General features: G+C 40.5%; 1 protein-coding gene across 33 annotated transcripts in view; it reads right to left on the minus strand.

The window, feature by feature from the left end:
• The window catches only part of PARD3 (par-3 family cell polarity regulator), a 678698-nt gene that overhangs the window by 45178 nt on the left and 609412 nt on the right, over positions 1-24108 (minus strand). Inside the window, exons 23-25 of one of the 33 annotated variants that reach the window (XR_002892687.3) lie at positions 21480-21563; positions 21014-21169; positions 20513-20601 (exon numbers count right to left, since the gene is read on the minus strand). The exons of 31 other annotated variants lie outside the window; for them this stretch is intronic. Coding sequence is in view for 1 of the 2 variants with exons in the window: in XM_028495583.2 (XP_028351384.1) it covers positions 10501-10507 (7 nt within the window). In the remaining variant the exon portion in view is untranslated. Of the gene's footprint in view, positions 1-10430; positions 10508-20512; positions 20602-21013; positions 21170-21479; positions 21564-24108 lie in introns of those variants that run through there. One more of the 33 variants, XM_028495583.2, reaches the window with a different exon arrangement.

Below are 24108 nucleotides of genomic sequence, written 5' to 3' on the forward strand. Positions count from 1 at the left end.
GACTCTCAACCACTGCGCCACCAGGGAAGCCCTATTGTATACTTTTTTAAAGCCTCATCTCTTTATTTCCAGTATTCTGAAACTTCCCACTGCTCCCTTTTTAAAATCGATTTTTCTGAGCACTAGGTGATTCTTTGATCTAGAATCTTAAATTCTCCAGCTGCAGGAAAATTTCTTATGTTATTTCTCTAACACTCTCTCCATCATCATCTCTCTTTCTAGAAAGCATATATGTTAAATGCCTGACCTCCCAAGGTGAACTTTGATTTTTTTTCTCTTTCTTTCCTGCCATGTTTGTCTTATGTCTCTTATTTTATTATTTGGGGGGAAATTTCTTCTATCTTACCTACCAAGCTTTCTATTGTGTTTCTTCATACTGCTATCATATTTATTATTTTCCAAGAGTTCGTTCATATTTTCTTAATAATCCTTTCCAATGGCTTCCTGGTCATGTTTTGATGGTTGCAGTATCTTCTCTTATTTCATGGTGGGTATTACTTACAGTTTTTAAGTATTTTCTCTTCTCTTCCCTGTAATTTTTTTTTCTTCCAAGTTCTTAAGTTTATTGTTATTGCTTTCATCTGTCTTCCATAATTAAGGCATTCCTCAGATGTTTGATAAGCTTGCCTGTCCTTTCTGTTTAAGAATGAGGCATTGGGACTTCCCTGGCGGTCCAGTGGTTAAGACTCTGTGCCTCCACTGCAGGGGGCACGGGTTGGATCTATGGTCAGGGAACTAAGATCCTGCATGCCACACAACCAAAAAAAAAAAAAAAAAAAGAAAAAGAGGCATTAAAAAGCAGATTAGTCACTGTGTGCCTGCATGGGTGGGGCTTATGAAACAGCAGCTATTACTCCAGAAAGGCTAGGCAGGGAGCCACTTTTATGGTTGGGGATTCCCACATGTCAGTGTATGAGCGTTCCTACTGGGGCCGTTCAGTTTCTTCAGAGGAGAACCCGCCAATCTTAGGTCTGAGGGGCACCAGCTTGTGTCTTGACATCCTGGGGTTATTCTGTCATCATATATGGTAATAAAAAGATATACCTATTTTCATAAAAAATAGAGATAGTATTTCTGTTTCTTATTCCTTTTGCTGTTTTGGAGTGATTTTCGAGAAGAAAAGAGGAAAACAGATCTTTATTCTCTGTCAAGTTCTGGACTTTCTAGTTTGTATTATTTTTAATTCTCAATTATTTTCAAGTAGATCAAATATCTTTTCAAGAATATTTAAAATTTCAAGGTATATGCATACTTACATTGGTTTTTTTCTAGTATATGAAAGGCACGGATGTGACTGTTCTGAAATTATAATATAGTTGTTGTTTTTCATAACAGGATAATATCTACCACTCCTCAATATAATTTAGGATTATTTCTATATTACTTTTTAGGATCATTATATATACACACACACACACACACACACACACACACATACACACACGTATATACACATATAACTTTTTAAGAGTATATGATTTTATGCTATATGTTTATATTTTTATGCGTTAAATATATATATACTTATATATAAACTTGGAGACTAAATTTTTAAAGCATTGCAATTGTAATCTACAAAGCTCCAAATACAAGTAAATCATATTTTAATGATTTACCCAAGTCCTCCTAACTTTCTCCCCCCAAACGCACGTTCTGACATTAATATTCAAAACAGTTTTCCTTCTTTGACATGTGATGAAATTCACAGCTTGGGTTTATGTTTATTACACAAGTTTACTCCCACTGGTCAATGTGGTGGCTATGATTTGTAATTTTTAATTCTCTGTTTCAATATTTTCTGGCCTCCACTCTTAATTGTCCTGCCAAAGAGTGACCAGCTCCCATTGGGATCTCTTAAAATCACTCCACTGGTGCTCATGATAAAGACTGTGTCCTGACTTTTCCCACAGTACAGTCCTGCTTCAGCTACAGAGCATGCTTTGAGAATACAGTTCCAGACTCCAGAGACCCCACCACACACAAAGCTGATGTCATTTTTCAGGAGCTAGCATAGTTTTGTGGCTACTACATGTGAATTAATACAAGCAAATTAAACCTAGTATAAGATCCCGAACCATCATAGTCTTAGAAGAACCAATTGATACTCAGAAGAACTAAAAGTTTATCAGAAGCCCTTTTTGTTTGTTTCAATCCTCGTATTTGAAAATCGAAAGAACTAAATTCTCTTCCATCTTGGAAAGAAGGAATGATGAATATCATTTAACTTTTTAAAAAGTTTCAAGATTCTCATGACCTTTAGTTCTTTTTGGTTTTTAATAAATTTATTTATTTAATTAATTTATTTTTGGCTGTGTTGGGTCCTTGTTGCTGTGCGCAGGCTTTCTCTAGTTGAGGCGAGCAGGGGCTACTCTTCATTGTGGTGTGCAGGCTTCTCATTGCAGCGGCTTCTCTTGTGGAGCATGGGCTCTAGGCACACAGGCTTCAGCAGTTGTGGCTCTCGGGCTCTAGAGTGCAGGTTCAGCAGTTGTGGCGCATGGGTTTAGTGGCTCTGTGGCATATAGGATCTTCCCGGACCAGGGCTTGAACCCGTGTCCCCTGCATTAGCAGGGGGATTCTTAACCACTGTGCCACCAGGGAAGTCCTGACCTTTAGTTCTTATTACTGACTACTCTGAGTAGGAAACAAAAGGAAGAAATTGAGTTGAATGTTACTCTACTGACTATAGGTATTATCCCAAATCCCTTTCACTTTTTTTTGACAATTTTTTTTTACAAACTCCCAAGAGTAGCACTTCTGTAGGCATCTACCTCTTTCTCCTTAAAAGTGCAATTTGCAAACACATTGGCTAATTGTGGGTTTGCTTGGTTGGCTTCTAGTTAATCAAGACTTTATTGTATCATTTTGCTTAAATATTTAATTTTAAAATTATACTTTAGCTGAATAAAATGAGAAAAAAATATAATTTCTTTTCTGGGCACAGTATTCATAGAAGAGGTTCTTTTCTCAATAGTTTCTTTTTCTCAGTTTCAGGGATTTTCAAATTTCCAAAAAAAAAAAAAATTGGTAATATTGAATTCCAGACACAAATCATTTAAAATGTGGATAAAAACCTTTTGACCGGGCTTCCCTGGTGGCGCAGTGGTTAAGAGTCCGCCTGCCAATGCAGGGGATACGTGTGGATAAAAACCTTTTGACCGGGCTTCCCTGGTGGCGCAGTGGTTAAGAGTCCGCCTGCCAATGCAAGGGATACGGGTTCGTGCCCCGGTCTGGGAGGATCCCACATACCGCAGGGCGGCTGGGCCCGTGAGCCATGGCCGCTGGGCCTGCGCGTCCGGAGCCTGTGCTCCGCAACGGGAGGGGCCACGGCAGTGACAGGCCCGCGTACTGCAAAAAAAACCCAAAAAACAAAAAACTTTTGACCTTTATAAGGTGATTCATATGGTGAAATTTTCACTTCTCTGTGTCTAAAATATTGTTCAAAGACTTTAATCTGATACTTTACTAATTTAAATAACTTTCTTTTGGGACAAAATCCTTATTTAGCAGGATTACAGATTTTTAAAAGATTTGCTTTTCTGCAATAAACAGAGAATTTTTGATCTTTCAATTAATATTGAAGAGCTGGAAAACAGATAGAGTAACTACCCAGCCAAGGTTCTACTGAACCATGAGCGGAAGGGGCAAAGGTCATGGGAATTCAGATGTACATTTCAAAACCAGCCTGATGCCTGAAGGCTCCCCAAGGCAGGGGTAGTGCCAGCTATACCTGAGGACAGAGGAGAAAGAAATGGAGCAAAGTATCTGCTAAAACCCAGTATGATCCCTTACAAGCAGATTGTAACACCGCCTTTCCCATATTTTTATGTTCAACTGATGTCCAAGTACTAGTGTGCAGGGAAGCTAAGCCAAGACCAAATAGAACTAATTATGTGTGTGGTAGCAACAGAAGTCCAGAACATAGACACAGACTTTGACACAGATTTAGATGTAAACATCAGCAATTTTCTAACACAGGCATTTATATTAAAGAACCAGTTTGGGATATTTTCTTTCTTTCTTTTTTTTTTTTTTGTGGTATGCGGGCCTCCCTCTGCTGTGGCCTCTCCCGTTGCGGAGCACAGGCTCCGGACGCGCAGGCCCAGCGGCCATGGCTCACGGGCCCAGCCGCTCCGCGGCATGTGGGATCTTCCCGGACCGACCGGGGCACGAACCCGCGTCCCCTGCATCGGCAGGCAGACTCTCAACCACTGTGCCACCAGGGAAGCCCTGGGATATTTTCTTGCGTTGCAAAAGAAGGATTTAGAAAACATATACTGAACTATTACCCATGTTTGTCACAAGCCAATTATCCGACATAAAGCTACATTGAGACTCAGAAGTCACAGATCTCAATGATATCATTCTGTTTTGTCTTTTCTCATATTGTAATGTCTCTACAGACTGGCACTGATATTGTTTGATTTTGGTATCATAATAGTGTCTCCATGGATTTTGGCTGACATTTTGTTTTGACATTATGCTACAACAGACCTCCACTGACATTTCATTTTGTCACTGCAACATTGTTTCTATAGGTTTCTGCTATATTATTTTGTTTTGACATCAAAATGTCATCTCCATGGTCTTGGCATGACATTATCTAGAGAACTTTATGAAGTCGTATGGAGTCCATGGAATAGATGGGTAAAATGCCAAACATTTAATAAACTTGAGGGTGTTTTTGATAAACACAAATTTATATGATACTTACTGCAAATTTTGCAAAATTGTTTCCATCAAGTCACTAGGGTTTATTACAACATGGATTCAGTTAAGGAGTTGATTCTCTATCTTTCCAATAACATGTCAACAATTTTGGAGAAGTAATCCACTACCCTTTTGTTGCCAGAATCTAGTTTTTTTTCTTTTCTTTTAATCAATATAGTCTGATTTTTTGTGTTGCAAACTGAACTAAGATGTAAGAAGTATGTATGAAGTATACAATTATAACTATATTTCGCTGAATTTAGGAAACCATTAAATCACCATTTGTAGCAACATGGATGGACCTAGAGATTAAAGAGAAAGACAAATAACATATGATATCACTTATATGCAGGATCTAAAATATGATACATATGAACTGTTTACAAAACAGAAACAGACACAGAGACATAGAAAACAAACTTATGGTTACCAAAGGGGAAAGGGGGTGGGGAGGGATAAATTAAGAATTTGGAATTAGCAGATACAAACTACTATATATAAAATAGATAAACAACAAGGCCCTACTGTATAGCACAGGAAACTATATTCAATGTCCTGTAATAAACCATAATGGAAAAGAATATATATATGTATAACTGAATCACTTTGCTGGACACCAGAAACTAACACAACATTGTAAATCAACTATACTTCAACTACACAAAAAAGGAAAAAAAAAGAAACCGTCAAATCATGACACATTTTATATATCTCTGAGACAGAAAGAAAATGCTGCCAATTAACGTTGGTTGTAAGAAGTATCTTAGTATTGGAGATTTTAAATTGTGAAAAATGTGAATCTTATAATTGATGAAAAGTACAGTGGTATGGCATTTGATAAAATCAATTACCAAAAATGGTGATTTAAAGAAAAACTTATAAAAAAAAACTTATGATAGTTTGAACATTTTTTCTTAAAAATCATGGGATAAAAACATAAATCTTAAGCTGATTTTGAAGTTTTAGGTAGACATTGTTGGTGAAATTCCTGACAAAGGATTCTCCCTTCCCTAGTAGTTTCCCCCTTCTTTTGGATTTACAAAATTATCTATGAACATTTTACTGTTCATAATAAGACGAAGGATATTTATCCAGAAAGCTAAATACTTCTAGGTTATATTACCTTAAATTCTCAGGAAAATATCTTTACAATGTAATGTTATATCTTCAATTTTGGTCAAAAGTCAATATGACAAATGGTCATAATGTGAACATTTCTGTGTTCTTCGCAACCCTATATTTACAAACGTAATCCAATTCGTTATACAATTTTTATTTTAGAAAGTGTATATGTGAGAATTACTCCTAATATATAACACCAGAGAAGATATTCTATACATGATCTCATCTATTTCCATTTATTGCACAGTTGATCATAATAAGAGCATTCATGAATCTTCTATAACCCTTCACTTGAAAATGGTCATTTTGTTATGCAATTTCCCTTTTACCAGTAGGTATGTTAAAAATGACTCCTGGAATTCATTGCTAATGAGAGCATTTCTCCAGATAAACTCATGCATTTCCTTTTGTCACAGAGTAAAGTTTTCATGTTGTCCTTTTTGCCTTGGCTACCAGGAAACTGAGATAAACTTAATGTTCAATTATAATTACTAGCTCAATTTTCTAATATTTTTTTACCTTTTTGGGTCCTTTTAAGCTTCATTTTAATAACTATTTTTAAGAACTGCTTACAATAATTTTTGGAAATTCAGTGGTCAGTACTCCTACAAGAATAAATTTTATTTCATTAACCACAGTTCCTAGAGGGTCACAATGACCACTCTATTGAGTATGGAATATAAAGCCTAGAATTTCTTTCCCTATTCTGAGTAGTTATTTCTTCTGACTCTTCTAACAGAAATAATATTTGGCTTGTGTGTATGTGAATAATGTGAGATGATGTCTAAGAAAGCATCTAACCCAGGCACGTCATAAACACTGAAGACAATGACTTCTAGAGAGAGGCACAGAGTAGGTTATACATCTGGGCCTGCAGCTCAGGAGAGAAGTGAAATTGCAGAGAGAGCTTCAGCTGCCACCAACACATGCACAGGTGTAATTTAAGCCATAACAGTGGATCAGATACAGAAAGAACATGTTGAAAGAGAAGAGGGGTGAATATATATGACAAATCCAACCAGTATTGTTAGGAAAGGACTGTTTTTACTTTTCACAGCAATAGAGAAGCAAAAAAGAAGGCTGGAAGTGCTTATGAAGTGGGGCTCTAATGGGATATAACAATGTGCTCTGTTTGAGCAGCAACTCAAGTAACCTGCCAGGCTCTGCTGCTAAAGGCTCATTGCAAGGAATCCCTGTGGGTCCAAACACCAACCTCTCTGCTCCCTCCAGCTGGGACTTGGGCTTGTTATACCTGGGATGCTGGCAGGTATGCTGCTGTGCTGGTGACAAAAAAGAGTGTCCTCAGGGGCTGTCGATCTAGTTCCTTTCATGAGAGCTAAGGTTTCACTAACTGAAAGAAACTTTAAAGAAAATTAAAATTTTGTTTGAATGAACTAAACGTGACAGCTCTGATGTACTGTTGTCAGGATTATCCTAAATCCAAGCCTGTAAGATTAACCTTCTCATTTCCTTGATGTTAGGTTAATATCTGTTATCATATACGTTCCTTGTTCCATTGAGAGTTTGACTAACTCTCCTCATGAAAAGAATAAAAGAAAGAGTATAGTATGTGCCCTCTCAGGACCAATGCTACCATTCACTATATTCTCAGTATTTCTGATGAGTTATTTAGTTTGTGTAACTTCTAAGTCCCAATGGCTATTATTATGACAGAGATTTTTTTAAAAGTTGATTGGACATATTCAATTAATTTAAGCACTTTCCAAAACAACAACAACAACAAAAACCAACCCAAAACTTAATAAGCTTTATTTTTTGTCCTTGTAACTGAGAATCTCGTAACTAAGATATCCGGATCTTAGAAGTAATTAAAATAGTATGTTAAAGATTTTTTGCCAATAATGTAATTCTAATTACTGATGAAAAGGAGCACAAAAGGACAACGAGCTTTTGCATTTTTGAGAGGTAACTATGACTATAGCCTATGTTTGGAAGATCAAGATGTTTGGCATCACAGAGAAGAGAGATCTTTTATTTTATAACATTTTAAATAAAACTCTCATTTCAAAAACATGAGTGTATATATTTGTAGCAAACTTTCCAACTGAAACTTAAGCTTGACATATACATTTGTTATCCCCTTTGTATGCACTTGGCGGGGTGGTGCTCTGAGACCCCACTCAAATCCATCCATGAACAGCCTCCAATCTAAGACACATTGTTCACATCTTGCCAAGGTGTAACTGATAGTATAAAGGGTTGAAAAGCCTATATTTAAAAAAAGGCAGGCATTCTCGACTTTTCCCCATGTGTTCCTAGAAACCACATCATAAAGTGAATCACATTTTCCCATAGGAGCAGTGTTATAATTGGTGGTTATGTTTCTGACCAAGGAGTTGGCGCCAGATAAGGCCATGATATAGTAACAATGGATCACATAAGGAAGGATATAATAATTCTAAATCTTTATAGTTAAATAGTAAAAGTAGACTGCAAATACTGTAAAATGAGTTTAAGTACAGTCTATGTACTCCTTATACAAGAGAACACAAGATTCTACAGAATATATATATATATAGCTAGCTAGCAAGCTTTACCTATCTATCTATCTATAGTACTAAGAAATTTTTAGAAATCAGCATGAAATGAACATCCCAACTAAATATCATAATACTTCTGCTTTTTTTTTTTTTAACCTAAAATGGCTTTACAGAGGACTAAGACCAGATTTTTTGAAGACAAAGAGGGACGTCTTCTAGTTAAATCCTTCAATTTTACCCTGTAGACCCAACATGCTTTTTATGTGATTTTTCACAGGATCTTTCTGTTACTTTGAAAAAATTTCCCTGTAGCTAACAGAGACTTTCAAAAAAACCATACCATCAACTTCATAACTCTTCCAAAATGCTAGAGCCAGGACATCACAGATTGTCCAATTAAGTGTTTGGGTGTGTGTTGATCTCCATCGTGGCATTTAACATTTTATTCAAATGCCATTTAAAAAACAAAGCTGGCTTTAAAAAAAGGAATATTCAATCATTTCCCAGATAATTGATAGAACTGGCATAGAACAACATCCAGGCTGTCCTCGGATTGTCTGCTTTCTGTCTTCTAGGTCAGACCTGGGCTGGGAAGGTTAAAGGCAAAGAAAAGGAAACTGTAACTGTTTCTTACACAGTAGGGAATAAACAGCCAGCACTCAAATAACTCTTACGCTGCAGTCTCTACTCCACGATCATAGGACCATTGCTTTTAGAACTGAAGAACAATCTTGGGGGGTGCCCTGGTGGTGGTGGTATGAACTGGGAGATTGGGATTGACATATATACACTAATATGTATAAAATAGATAACTAAAAATAGGACCTGCTGTATAAAAAATAAATAAAATTAAATTTTAAAAAATGACAATAAATATAGCTAATCAGTACTGAGCCCCCCCAAAAAAGAACTGAAGAACACTCAAATCATAGGGTAGCACTGAGATCACTGGGACCAACTTCTCTTTATCAATGAGAAAATTGAGGCCCAGAGAGAGAAAATGACATGCCAAGGTTATTAATAAACTAGGAGATGGCAGACTCAGGAAGATGCAAATATACAGATTCTCAGCCCAGGGCTATGCCAGGTTGGCCCACATTTTAACACTCTCTTGCTATTGTCTTCCTGATGCATAGAAATTGGAGAAAAAGCTTTCTAATCTGTGCCATACTTGAATTAGGGGATCTCTCTCTCTCTCTCTCACTCTCTCTCTCTCTCACACACACACACACACACACACACACACATATATATAGTAAACTTTCAGTTCATAATATGACTTCAAAGTAAACATATGTATCCGCAGGGGTCTCACCCACTGAGGGTGTTTGCCGGCCCTTCAGACACTGAGACCTCCACACACCACCCACCATCTGGCTGTGGCAAAAGCAGCCCCCAGTGGGATCTGGAAAGAATGTCAGATCCAGGGAAAGGGAGCTTTTTAGAGGCAGGTGTAGCCTGGGGTGTGAAAGCAGAGAGCTGGGTTCCATCATGGTTCTTCCATCTCTGATCAGCTTTGTGAATTGAGTCAAATGGCAAACTCTCTGAACTCGTTTGTGAAGTGGGAATTTCCTTGCAGGCTCACTGTGGGGATTAAATAAAGAAAAATAGAAAGAACAGCCCAGCATTTGTAAATGCTCTCTTAACAGTTTTTTCCCTCTGCAGAAATCCACCCTAAAGAGGTTGGGATTAGCAGATACACACTACTATATATAAAATAGATAACCAACAAAGACCTACTGCATAGCACAAGGAGCTATACTCAATATTTTGTAATAACCTATAAGGAAAAAGAATCTGAAAAAGAATATATATATGCATATATACATGTATGTATAAGTGAATCACTTTGCTGTACACCTGAAGCTAACATGATATTGTAAATCAACTATACTTCAACTTAAAAAAAATCCGCTGTAAAGACTTGAATCCAAAAAAAAACCCAAAAAAACATAATACTATTTCTTATTTATTCCACATGGAATCAGCCAGCCAAGTAAAGTCTTTAATGTATATCATTCCTAAAAGAGCACCATGTTTGAGGTATGATAAACACAAAAATAAGAAGAAAACCAACCTCTGGCCATTTTAATTCAGGTCCTCTAAAAGTCAGTCAAATTTATAGAAGTCCTTTGTCCAAGCTCTGTCTTTTATTAGTGGTTGGTTGAATTCAAAGTCTTGTAGAAAAGATGAATTAAATATTAATCAAAGTGCAGCAAATTTTAAGCATCTACCCCATTATCTTAAATGCAACTCCAGACAAACCACCAAAGCAAATCTCTCTCCTTCCCCCTAACCCTTCAACATAAATAAGCCTTTTAGTCTTTTCCCTGATGGTGTAACTCATACCAAATGATGCCACTATTTACAGTATCTGCTTTAAAAGGGCATAGCTTCCATTCCTATTTCAATTAAAGCCATTGTGCAATTATGCTTTCAAGAAACAATTAACAGAGGAAAAAACCATTTCCCTGGCTCCAGCCTTTTTAGAGTTGGGTAGTGTGGACCCTTTCTTACCACGCGTGGCATTGAAGTAATTATTTAATGTTAAGGTTCACTTCCTTGTGTGTAAATTTTGGTTTTAGTTGACACTAAAAAGAAACATCAATTTATTAGGAGATAAAACTTGTTCTGCAGTAATGGAGCAGCTGCGTACATAAATTTATTGCAGTTTAATGTTCTCACACATAAAGCAATTAGAGTTTTCTGACAAACAGACTCGCCATTGAAATGACAGTGTGTACAGCGGTGGGGACGGGAAACAGAACGTGAGGCTTCAGCGGAAAACTCTCTGAGGAAACATAAAATAATAATAATATGTGTTGGGCAAATACAAGTGAAGCTCTCTCCTCAGCGAGTTTGAATGAAAAGAAGTACTGCGAATTTTACAGCCGTTGGTGAATCCCCTTGGCACCCACAGCTTTCCTGGCAATGGACTGACTTCAGGATGCCTGGAACTGAGATTGCCTGGATTCTGAGCAAAGGACGACACAGACAGTCCCAGACCGGCATCACCTGATCTTCCCCATCAGTAAGGGGCAACCGCAGACAGATGAGCAGCCACAAAGATTTCTAATCGCTGAATGCCTGAGCCAGAGAGAGAGGGAAAGAGGGAGGGAGAGAGGTGGCAGTAACCTATGGTTTATTTCTTTGCACCCTCCAGCCGCTTCCCCAACACCACACCTGCAGGGCCATAGCTGCCTCATTGCTTTTGGTGGAGAATGTTTTTCCCAGTTCATATGGGAAGATCAGCTGAGACTTAAAACTGCTATAACATACTTCTGTAATTTGTAATTTGTAGCAACAATTCCCATTGTAATTTACTGATCACCTATCATTTGCCAGGTCCCTTGCCAATTGCTGAGAATACCAAGGGGTGAAAAATGGTTCCTACACCAGTCAAGTAACATAATAATAAATAAGGCCTTAAGTAAATGTATACTTTTTTGTGTGAAAATAAGAGGAGGGAGTGACCAGTTCTTCAGGAAAAGTAGAGACTGGGCCAGGTGCATTTTCACAGGCTCCCTGGATCTGGGATGGACTGGAGTGAGGAACAGGTGTGGGCCAGCAAAGAGACAGACCACGGGAAGGTGAGTCAGGGTTGAGAAGAAAGTGGTTCAGGGCTCCCTGACTGGATGCTGACAATGCTTACAGAGAGGCTACTGAGACACCAACCAAACAGGACAGGCTGAGCAGAGACAGGCAGCTCAGCTCTCTTCCAAAACTCCACTAAAATAACAGAGGAATAAAAAGTCTTAAAGACCACAAGGAGAAAAAAAAAATAACGATAGAAGAGACTGAAATACATAAATGAACGATAAGATTTTAGCAGCTGAAAGGCTAAGGGACGGGACTTAGCGCATAGGAAAAGGTGGAAAGCGGAGCCTTCATTGGGGGAAGACACCAAGAGGCAAAACGTTGGTTCTGCAGGACCCCAGAGAGACTCAGGAATGGAGGCCCAGGAACCTCTGAAGATGAGTGGTCAGCCAGAGCAGAAGATGACCCTTTGGGCATTTTTGCTTTACACAGTTTTTCCCCTTCTCCATTCTCAAAAACCAAAAGCCCTTTAAGAATATGTGTGTAAGGGGCTTCCCTGGTGGCGCAGCGGTTGAGAATCCGCCTGCCAACACAGGGGATACGGGTTCGAGCCTTGGTCCGGGAAGATCACACATGCCACAGAGCAACTAAGGCCATGTGCCACAACTACTGAGCCTGCGCTCTGGAGCCCAAGAGCCACAACTACTGAGCCCATGCTCCTAAAGCCTGTGCTCTGCAACAAGAAAAGCCACCGCAATGAGAAGCTCTTGCACCGCAACGAAGAGTAGCCCCTGCTCCCCGCAGCTAGAGAAAAGCCCGCGCGCAGCAACGAAGACCCAACGCGGCCAAAAATAAGTAAATAAATTTATATATATAAAAAAAGATTGTGTGTGCGTGTACGTGTGTATGAGTATACACACATATATATGTATATATTTATATTAATTTTTTCACCTCCCGTGGCAGCAGCAACAAGGCCGATGAAAGGAGCTCCATGGAGAAATGTGGCCACTGGTGGACAGACAGGTCCTCTGGGAACTGGGCATCTGCACGGGGACCATCTGCATGGACCGTCATGCTTAGAGGCATGACGTTGCCTGTGCACAACTTGCTGCTCTGCCCAAGCAGGGCAACACCCAGCTGCTCAGCAGACTCCAAAGGGCCGTGGCTCACACGTCTGACATGGAAGCTACCTCACTCTGATGACGGTCCTTGAGCAGGAAGACAGCAAGGGGATGCAAGGCACGTGGTCCGCAGGCAGGAGGTCAGTATTACGCTGCATGGTTCAACTTCCTATTTTCAATAGAGCAGCCCCAGGTCAGATTTTGCTGGACAGGCACAATTTCAAATACTCTGCCCATAAACAGACTGCTCAGGGTCAAACTACACGCCCCAATTTCTCAGGTGGACCTAGCTGGTCAGCCTGGGGTAAGGCAAGTGCTCCCTCAAGAGAACTCAGGAGGGACAGGTGAGTTGCAGTCAAGGTTCTGCGTGAGGAGGTCCTGCTTCTAGCCCCACCCGAGCTCTGGGCAGGAGCACAGCTGCTAGATTCCACTTCTGGAGGGAGCAGCCTCCCGGAGCCGCGGGGACAGAGCTCAGCTGGGCTCTAAGTCGCCGGGCTGCCGTGGGCATGCTCTTCTCATTAGACCAAACTGCCACCCAGGCACTCACTAAACTCCTCTCTTTGGTTTACATGAATGGGAAGAACAGCTTCGGCACATTTAATCTTCTTACTATAAATACCTCAGTGAAGAAAAAAGGTGACAATGAAGGCTCATCCTACTCAATTTATTCCTGTTAGCATTCTTACAGTAGAAAAAAGGAGGAAAAAAAAACCCACCAGCCCTTGAGTATGAATGCAACATGAAAAAAAAAATCTCTGCTGAATCATGAGCGTGATTATGATATGAAAAGATTCAAGCTGAATTTTTAAATCTCATTTTATAGCTACTTATAAATCCTCTGAATGGCTGTGCATGGAGCCCAGTGAACTTTACACTAGAACATGCATCATCAAGGGCAGGGATTCTCAAACTTGGTTGAGACGATGAGATTGACGTGGGGCAGAAGATCCTACTTGAACCAGCAAGGCCCCGAGGGTGAAAATACCCTTCCATGCCCCTAGCCCCCCATGCCTAGCTGTCTTACTGGACTGGCTCTCTCTGGAACTAGGCAGTGAGCTTTTTGAGTGGAGGGACCTTGTCATTTTCATTTTCATTCCGTCAGCCCCGATCCCAATGCCAGGGAAATACGTGCTGCCTGAATCTGCTGAATGAATGAGAACCTCTGATCTATGCTTTCCAGTGATATGCTCCCCTTTTCTCCCATTTTCTTGATAAGCAGTTATATTCCACGTCTGTACCTCCTAACATAGAACATCATGAGTACATACACAGTGTTTCCCCCATGAAACCAACCAGAAAGGACTCCCTCTACTCATATCTGCAAATTTCACAACAAAACTCTTTCCATCCTATATTTCCAAGATTTCCAAACTCGTGACCCATGTTTAAAGATTTGAGACCATCACGTGCTTCCTGCACAGGGTTCCTCAATCCAACCACACCCCCCCAGAATGAAGCCCTTATTATTCATGGTTCTGATACCCAGAAAAGGATGACATAAAACATGACAAAGCAAGTCTAACAATATTACAGAAATGGAAAATGAGAAAAAGAATTCTATTTACTGTGTGAGCTACAATTCAAACCCAGTATTATTCAGGTTTGACCACAACCCACAATAAAAAGTACGTTTTACATAGCCACCAGTACAATAAATGTACGTAAATCTACAACTGAAATAGAGATTATGAAACAAAACCATTTCTATTGCTAATATACTCTAATATTTTCTATTCTCTTCTACCACTTTCTCTTTAAAAACCACTGATAACAACCTACAAAGATGATTTCATAACCTGACCATGGGAAGTGACTTATGGTTTAAAAACTAAAGTTGTCCATCTCTCATTTCATCTCAAGAGAGAAGGTCTGATATGATTCAAAGGCAACAGAGAGTCTTTAAGACCCAGGAGGTAGGAAATAACTTTCATGGAAGAAGTTAAAGAACCTAGAATCTTCTGGAGAAATCTCTCTCATGCTTCTTCTCCCTTTGGTATCTTCATGCCTCATGTGGTTCTTGGATAATTTCTGATTCTCTTTACTCTTCCATTTCATGTTGCTCAGGTGGTTAAGACGAAGCAGGAAGTAGGCGAGCCCAGGGGAAATAGAAGAGCAGCCTGTGCTCAGGCCTGACTCTGGACACTCCAGGCTTTAATCTCAAAGGCCAGAGGAAGCCTGAGAGCTCACCTGAGACCTGTCCTGTGTTCCACAGCACAGGGGCCAGACCTCAGCTGGAACTAGAGTGTGTATGTGCCACGTGCCTCTGTGACTATCCCTCTACAACACCATGCAACACAGCTCCAGCGTAACAGAAGGGTTGTTCATCCGTGCTGGACTGTATGGTCACCACTAGCTACGTGGGTCTACTGAACTCTTGACGCTGGGTAATTCAGTGGAGAAATTGTGTTTTTAACTTCATTTAATTTTAATTGTTTGGAAGTTAAAGAGCCAAATGTGGCTGGTGGCTTCCATACTGGACAGTGAGACCCTGGAACCTATTAAACATGGGTTGAGAGGTGATGTCAGAAGGCCTAGGGGCGGGTAAGAATTTGAGATACTGATCCCAATCATTCCATCAGATATTTCCAAGATTGAGCGTTGAACTGTGGCATTTGCAGTCTCAAATCTTGAAAGAGAAACAGAGTCTATGGAACCAAATGACCACAGAGTTTCAAAGTTGGGATTTTGTCATCAGTAATAAGCAGTTCCTTCCAACTACACCTGTGGTGAAGGGTGTTTGCAGGAATAGTTGCATGTGCTTCTAGGGGCAGAGGAGGCAAGCATCTAGTTCACAGTAAGGTTTCAGAAGGACCTAAGTCTAGATTCTGCTGTCACTTACTGGCTCTAAGACCCAGAGCATGTTCTGAATGCTCTTTTTAGCCCCATGGATGCCGAGGGGCTGCTGGGAGCAGGAAGAAAGTCGGTGTGAGGGAAGCACAACGCTGTGGTTTACAGCACAAAACTCCACAGTGTGTGCACACAGGCAGGTGAGTAATAATTCTTAGTCAATTTCAGGATAATTACCCATCCAATCACAGGTGGAAAGAAGGCTGACTTTATCCGACATCTGTGCAACTCCTAGAAAAAAGGAGGGTCATCTAAAAATTGCAGGACATAGGATAATCTGAAGAGAAATCCCTCAATTTACAATCTTACACTATTAGCAAATCCCTTAACCTAGAATACAGCTGGCCAAAATCAGCTCTCTGCACTACCTTATCCATTAGTGTATCCACAGCAAAAACAGCGAACACAGCTGTATAGCTCTTTCCACACATGAGGCCTGTCCTAGGCCCCTAATCCTCACAGTTCTAGGAAGTGAGAACAGTTCTGCACATTTAACAGATGAGATAGTGAGAAAAGAAATGGAAAAATTAAGTAACTTGCCCAAGATCAACACCTAGCTGATAGCAGAACAGGAATTAAAAGGTAGGGTGTGGACTCTTAATCATCACACAAAACTGCCTTTACACGAAGAGTGGGTTTTTATGGAGTATAGTCATCTTAACATTTTCACCCAGGAAGTTGTATTTAAAATAAGCGAGCATCTTAACTGCATCAAGGGCACAAGGGTAGAAGTGAGAAATCGTAGATGACTATAGAAGAAGTCTTATAAAAACAGGTTAAAATATTTTAACAATCTGAAGTGATTTAATATAGGAGCAATCAGTTCTTTATATCTTAGAAATCCAATGAAAAAATTATTGCAAATAGATGACCTAGAACCATTAAGTAAGGTTCAATTATCATTTGAATAACTGCTGGGGGAAGTTAGGAAATCATCACATTTACTTGAAGAGAATTCCCATTCAATACTGCAGATAATACAGGGAACATTTTTAGTACTGAAAAATGGTAAGCTTTGGTTATTTGAAAGATTCGCTATACACATGAAACCCACGAACACAGGAGATAGTTATACAAAACAAAATAAACAAAATAGCCTGGATTCAATGTCCTCTAAGTGCTTACATTCAAAAAGAGTCTACAGCCTGGTGCAATCAGTAGGCACCAACACAACAGCCTTCAAGAGAATTGCAGTTTCAACACTGCTGTTGGGTACATTTTAAAAAATGTGCTAAAATAATGGGCCACGGAGGCATTCTGAAATTAGATCTAACGAGGTGAGTAATTGCTGTGCTAATCACACTCCACTTCCCCGGCTGTGTTCTCACACTGAACAAGGTGCAGCTATGGCCTTTCAAAGGCATCATCTTCTGTCATCGTTTTTGGGTGTTCAACACCACTGCTTTCCAGTGGAGGAAGAAAGCAAGAGGACGAGGGTGTACATCCCCCAGACCTCTTGCCAAGATGGAAACTGCCCCCTCCGTGTGCAGTTAACTGACCAGCTGGACGGAAGGACCTACTGCAGTGCTCTTGGGAAAAGGAGCGACGTGCCTTTGGGGCCTGTTTCTGGGACGCAGGCCCAGCTGAGAGAGCACATGGAGAAGGCTTATCACCCCATGTGAGTTTCCTTTTTAGGCCAGTGCAAACTAGAGAGAATTGGGGGGTGGTACTCACCTGAAATTCAATGCCAAGAGGCTAAGGAATGGGATTCACTCCCCCATTTCTGCGGTAATATGGTGAGTGAAAGGCACTGTGTTACACCCATGGGGAATAAAAAGATGAATAAGACACAGTCGCTAGAGTAGGAAAGGTCCACACTTGGGTGTGTGAACCTATGCATGTCATTACATGCCTCTCAGCAGAACCTAGCGTGCTACGTGCTGAGCATAAAGTGATGCCTAGAACAGGTATGTTTCCTGTCCTTAATGGAGTAACCGTGCCCATAATAAATTTTAACTAGAATTGTGTTATGTGCCAGGAAGGAGGAAAACAAGACACACCTGCACTGAGGTGAGCCGGCATTCCAGCTTCACCCGAATTCCAAATTCATGAAATGGGTGGAAATGATCAGTTAAAAAAAACTCCACTAAATGTTGCGCTGATAGGCTAGAAGGACCCCTCAGCAATGGAAGTGCCCTCAGATGGGCGTTTAAAGCTACTGGCCATACACTTTTGACAGGACTGTGAGAATTCAGACTCATTCCCCCCGACCCTGGAGTGAGCTGCTCGGATAGAGGCCACCACCATGTGGAAATCTGAAACCCCATAATTTCAGAGCTGGAAATGCGTCCCCAAACTGGCAAGTTGAGTTCTAAGGGGACGCAGGGCACATATGAACCATCAGAGCAGAAACAACTCCGTATTCTTACTTTATGACGCCCATGAAGGGTAGCTTTTCACATCACTGTAAATTAATTTAAATGCTTCTGTGATTATCAGGTGATCAAATCTGTTACGTCTGACTTCAGAAGCAAGTGATGTGTCACCCACTAGACTACAGATGATAGGGGTTTAAGCCCAACCACCCAGGCTGGGACTCAGAGCATGCGCCCCCGGGAAGGGCTGAGCCCTTATCTTGGAAGTTAAGTCTGGGGGAGAGGCCTGAGCTCCTGGACACTCTATGGGCTGGGAAAGGAAGTGCCACAAAGTGCAGGATAGAGAATTCGATTAAAAGTGGAGTAATCCTTGCTGGTGGAATCAGAGAAGACTTCTTAGGTGAGGTAGCATGCGTGTTGGATCTTAGAAGGAGAATTTGAAAAGATTAGGAAAGGACATGAGATGAAAAGATAACATAGGATGATGTGGTTGGATAAAAAAAGGAATGTCGGTCAAAAATAAGCCTGAGACACATGAGGCCCAAATGGAGAGAGAGGAGAGTGGGAGATAAAAGTGGGAAGACACAGGGGTCAAATCACGTACAGTGGGATTGAGAACCACTAGCAAACTTTTTCTATAAAGGGCCACATAGCAAATATTTTCAGCCAAACAGTCTGTTTCAGTTATTCAGCTCTGCCTTTGTGGGAGACAAAGTACCACAGACAAACAGACGACATCCCCCCAAATGGCAGGCGGCACACTTGGTCTGGGGCCATAGTTGGCAGACCCTGGGTTAGAGGATTTCAGAGAGATAAGATCTGCTCAGCACAGCTTTGGGAGGGCCACTGGGACAGCAGATCAGAATCAGGGATATTCTGCAGTAAGACCCGGAGGGGGGGGGTGTCCACTGAGTAACGGTGACACTCTGAAGTAAGGATTCTTGTCATTACATATACCAAAGGGTTCCCCAAACAATAAATATCCGAGGGAAAGAGGTAACAAGGAGCAAAGGAACCAAAGTGGATGATTACTCCATGTTACTTTGCCTGGTTATTATATTTTTAATATATAAAGAATAAACATAGACCCAGAAATGGTTAAATAGAACACCACACACCTTGGTCGACTTGTGAAAGGCAATGTATAGAAATCACTGCTACAGACCTTCCGTAAAGCAGAGAAGTAAGTAGCTTGTAGAAGGCTTTGTATTCCAAACAGAGAGCTACCAAACAACGAAGAAAAGGAGGAGATGGCCATAAAAGCCATTCCTTCTGTTTTTGACTAGCTTGTGAGAGATGAGTGGAAAAGTTTCTGTTTATCTCAAATGGGCAGTTTTTCCACTGAGCCGTTAACATCGCTGAACACATTCAAGCGTGATGGCGGTTTACTGCTGCAGTGGGCAAGCGCGAACAGCTTCCGCGTGAACCGCCGTAATGCTTGTAATTTCCAGGAATTAACGCAACAGGGATACTTTCAGGTCATTCGATACCATAAGAATACACTTATAATAAATATATTCTGTAACATATCGGAATGTTCTAGAAAGGAATATGCCAAAGCTTTCATCGAGGAATAGCAGCTGTTGAATTATTCTCACCAAAAATACAGGACAATGCAAGACAAAGAATCACAGTCTGAAGCAGAGAGAACTGGAGACCAGTCCTTTTTTTTGAACTTTGAGGAACATTAAGCCAATTCCAGCAACAAGTTTTGCAGATGTTTTGCAGCCACTGCTGAAGAGGACTTGTAGTTTTACTGTGGACAAACAATCTAAAGCTGAGTTACATATAAAGAAATTGTACTTTTTCAAAATTCACAAAGTACTACTTCTAGTTTCTCTCCTCCTTGGATGGAGACACACACACACACACACACACACTCACACACACACAGTATTTTAATTTCATAGTCCTTTGTTTGGGTTAAAAAAAAAAGGCACATGGGAGCATTTCTGAAACAAACTGACTGAAAACATCCATAGATGTTATCAAGTCACTAAACGGAAAGTTTTCAAGAAATCACCTGGCCTTGACCCTTGACTTCAGCCAATTGAATAGCAGTTATTTAAAACAGATGAGTCTTTTTTCTTTACAAAAAAAAAAAAATCCCATCCTAACATTTTCATCAAGTTTTAAGACAAAGAAAAAAATCTCCTTTCATTTAAAGTCATTTCACCCTTATTATGGCCTCCAGAAGAGTAGGAAGAAACTGGTCAGACTCACCCTCACAAAACTCTGTGTTTCTGAGAATAAGAGCTAGATCTCCATCCAGTTTTCTCTTTTATAAGCTGAGTAAATCTCAGTTCTCCAGCTTTGACACGAAGCCTCTCCTCCACTCCTTCAGCCCTGCCGGTGAAACCTGCCAGGTCCTCCTAGTCGCTTTCGATAAGCGGACATCAAATTTCACTCTGGCCTTCCATCACATCTCCAGCATGCCAGAACATCCTTCTATTATAATCAGTAAAATCAGAAACGTAAAAAGCCAGACTCTGTGTTTCCTGGAAGCGTACAGATTATCTCACATGTTGAGAGACGCTGTCTGGAGACAAACTTAATCATGGCTCAAAGGAAAAATCGTCTTTGATTTTTTTCTCCAAAGTAATTCGCTTTTGTGTCTCTATTTTATACCCTCCTCCACCCACCTGCCCGCACACTGCCCTCTCCACCCCTGCTCATTCTGGATGAGCAATTAGGACGTCCCTTCCTGAGTTATTTTCCTCTTACATCATCAACGCCTCCTTCGTTGCTGGTTGCTTTAACTCAGCTTAATAGCGTTTCCTTGACCTTCCTATTCAATTGTTATAGGTGCCCAGTTCCCTCTCTACCCTTTCGTGCCCAGCGTTGCCCAAGAGCCACTTACCCCCCACTCCCTCACTTCACACTGTCTTCTCAGCGCCCAGCGGGATGGCTTCGGCCCTGCCCACTGCATCCTCCCATGACATTCTCATAGTTATGGCAGCGAGTGGGCTCTTCGGGGGCTTATTTCTTGCAAAATTTGATGCCGCTGACTCTCTTCCTTTGGCAAAAACATGAATTCCCCATGTTTGTTGAGGAAATTATTACTCATCTCTTTTTAACATTAATTAATTAATTATTTTGGCCACGCCATGCAGCCTTAGTTCCCCGACCAGGGATCGAACTCGTGCCCCCTGCACTGGGAGCATAGCATCTTAACCACTGGACCGCCAGGGAAGTCCCTATTACTCATCTTTTATCTTTATTTGCTGCATCCATAGGCTGGCCCATGCATTTCATGCAGCTCTGACCTCTCTCCTAAAACCCACATCCATTATTCTAATGAACTGCCTGCTTGCTGGGTATCTCACCTGCACACGCTGACAACATTTCGAACCTGTTACACAGAGCCGGCCCTCCATATCCACGGGTTCCACGTCCGCGGACTCAACCAACTGAGGATCAAAAAAAATTGGGAAAAAAAAATTCCACAACATTCTAAAAAACAAAACTTGAATTTGCTATGCACAGGCAACTATTTACATAGCGTTAATATGGTACTGGGTATTGTAAGTCATCTAGACATGATTTAAAGTACACAGAGGATGTGCGTAGGTTATATGCAAACACTATGCCATTTTATATCAGGGACTTCAGCATCTGCGGATTATGGTATCTGTAGTGGTGGGTCCTGGAACCAATCCCCAATGGCTACCGAGGGACAACCATACAAAAATGAAATCTTTCTCCCCAGAGCTTCCCTTCCTTCTATTATCCCTATATTCTGTCTTTAAAATCAGCCATTTTAAAATTTCTTTCCCTAATCCCTCCCACAAACTCGATGAGCTACACTCAAAGACATGAAGTAGGAATAAGGGATTTTACTTTATTGCTGATAAAACATTAAGCTATGAAAAACAGTTGCTCTACTGGGTAAAATTAATTGGAAAACAAAGTTAAATTTAGTAATAAAGCTTGGTGTTTTCCAAAGCATGGACTATGTTCTTTCTTAAGAAGTACTGGTGGATGTTAATCCTTCTCCTGAGTCTCAAGGAAAATTCTATTTTGACCTTGATGAATGGAAACACCAGAAATTTCACTTGCATGAAGAAGAGCTCAGAAAGTCTCAAAGACTCTGAGCCCAAGTATGGGAGCTTGAAGCCTCTTCATCCCTCTAGAAGAGAGGACAGTCACAGAACACTGGATAAACACAGCCACAACACACACACACACACACACACACACACACACACACACACACACACACACACACACTACCTAACCTATAATTCTCCTTAAACACTTCTTTTAATTTTTCCCCAGATTTATTGAGAAACAATTGACATACATCACTGTATAAGTTGAAGGGACACAGCATGATGGTCTGGCTTATATATATTGTGAGATGATTACCACAATAGGTTCCGCAAACATCCATCTTCTCATACAGACACAATGAAAAGAAAGAAAAAAAGGAAAAAAATCAAAAAAGATTTTCCCTTGTGATGAGAACTCTTAGGGTTTACTCTGTTCACAACTTTTATACAGATCATATTGTACATTACATCCCCAGAGCTTATATATCTTGTAACTGGAAGTTTAAAGACATAAACTAAAAGTAAACCTTGAAGATCTTTGCGACCTGTGTTTCCCTCCATCTCTAGTTAAGGAAGGGTGGCTGCTGTAATTCAGTATCGACATTCTGAACACTCCATCTGAAACAATGCACTATGTTGGGGTCACTATTTGCAAAAAAAAAAACAAAAAAACTATCATGCCAACTAAAAGAGTGATTTGTGAGAACAAATAAAATAAGCCTGGCCAATTTGTCTGGGCAGCAATGATACAAACCTGGTCGCCGCTAAAGATTTACACCTGCTGCGGTGTCAGCTCAGTTTTTCGGCCGCCTTCACGTCGGCTGCTGGCGGGCTACATCTGTCTGAGGCAGCGACCTCAAGCAGGGGAGGAGCTGAGCTTGGCTACGGAAAGCTCCCACTTTTCCACAGGGGCATATTAAATATTGCTCACTAACAATTATTCATCCAGATCTTACTTACCGAAAGTCTGACTATGATAGAGTATCCCTAGCGCAAAATTACATTGAGCACCTTCGGGTCCCTGAGAAAGTCCACCAGCGTTGCTGGCTTCCACCGGCACGTGCGTGTTGGTGTGATGGGCTGTAGCGCCTGAATGCATGCCGTGCCACGCACAATTAGGCTCCCAGGAAAGCCTTTTCATTATACGCTCCATACTAGGAGCAGTACTGAGCGTATTTCAAGAAAAGGTGCTCCATAAGTGACAAGGCTTCTTCATTCTTTAAAAAAATATTTTAAAAAAACAAAACAAAGAACCTCTCAAGTCGAGAAACTACGTCTATGGTTAGTAGTAGAAAATGGAAAAGAGCACTATTCAGGTAAATGGAAAAAAGAACATCTTCTGAAATGAAAAAAAACCCAGCAAGCACAGAGAGAGCAGAACTAAGGAAAATAGAGGCGTCTTCCTTAAGGGTATAATTTATCTGTGATATATTCGGAACATATTCTGTCAATTTCAAACAGAATAACTTGTTTATGCTTGAACATGTTTCTACTCTAGTAATGGAAGGTAGTTTTATAAGACATGAATTTCTAATTTGTTTTCTAATTTATTTTAATAGCTACACATTTGTGTCCTTTGGTACAATAATAGACTCTTGGTACTGACATATCCACTGACCCTGTGTCCTAAAATCATGTACCACCATCAACAGAAAGGGCTGCCCTCTGGCCTTCACTGCTCCCAGGGGTGCAAGAGTATGATGTTGAAACATGGATCTTTTGGAGCAAAGGTCACGTCACTAGCAATGGCTTGGTGTTCGGTTTTTCTTTTCTTCTTAATGAAAAGGCTGAATATCTGACAGAACTGTAACCATGTGAGCTATCTTCACTTTATAGCTCTGGTATTAGTTGCCAAAATAGAGCTCTGAGATCTGTAGCTTAAATATTTTGTGAAAAATGCCTC

Source organism: Physeter macrocephalus, chromosome 11, assembly GCF_002837175.3.
Source record: "Physeter macrocephalus isolate SW-GA chromosome 11, ASM283717v5, whole genome shotgun sequence".
Taxonomy (NCBI): domain Eukaryota; kingdom Metazoa; phylum Chordata; class Mammalia; order Artiodactyla; family Physeteridae; genus Physeter; species Physeter macrocephalus.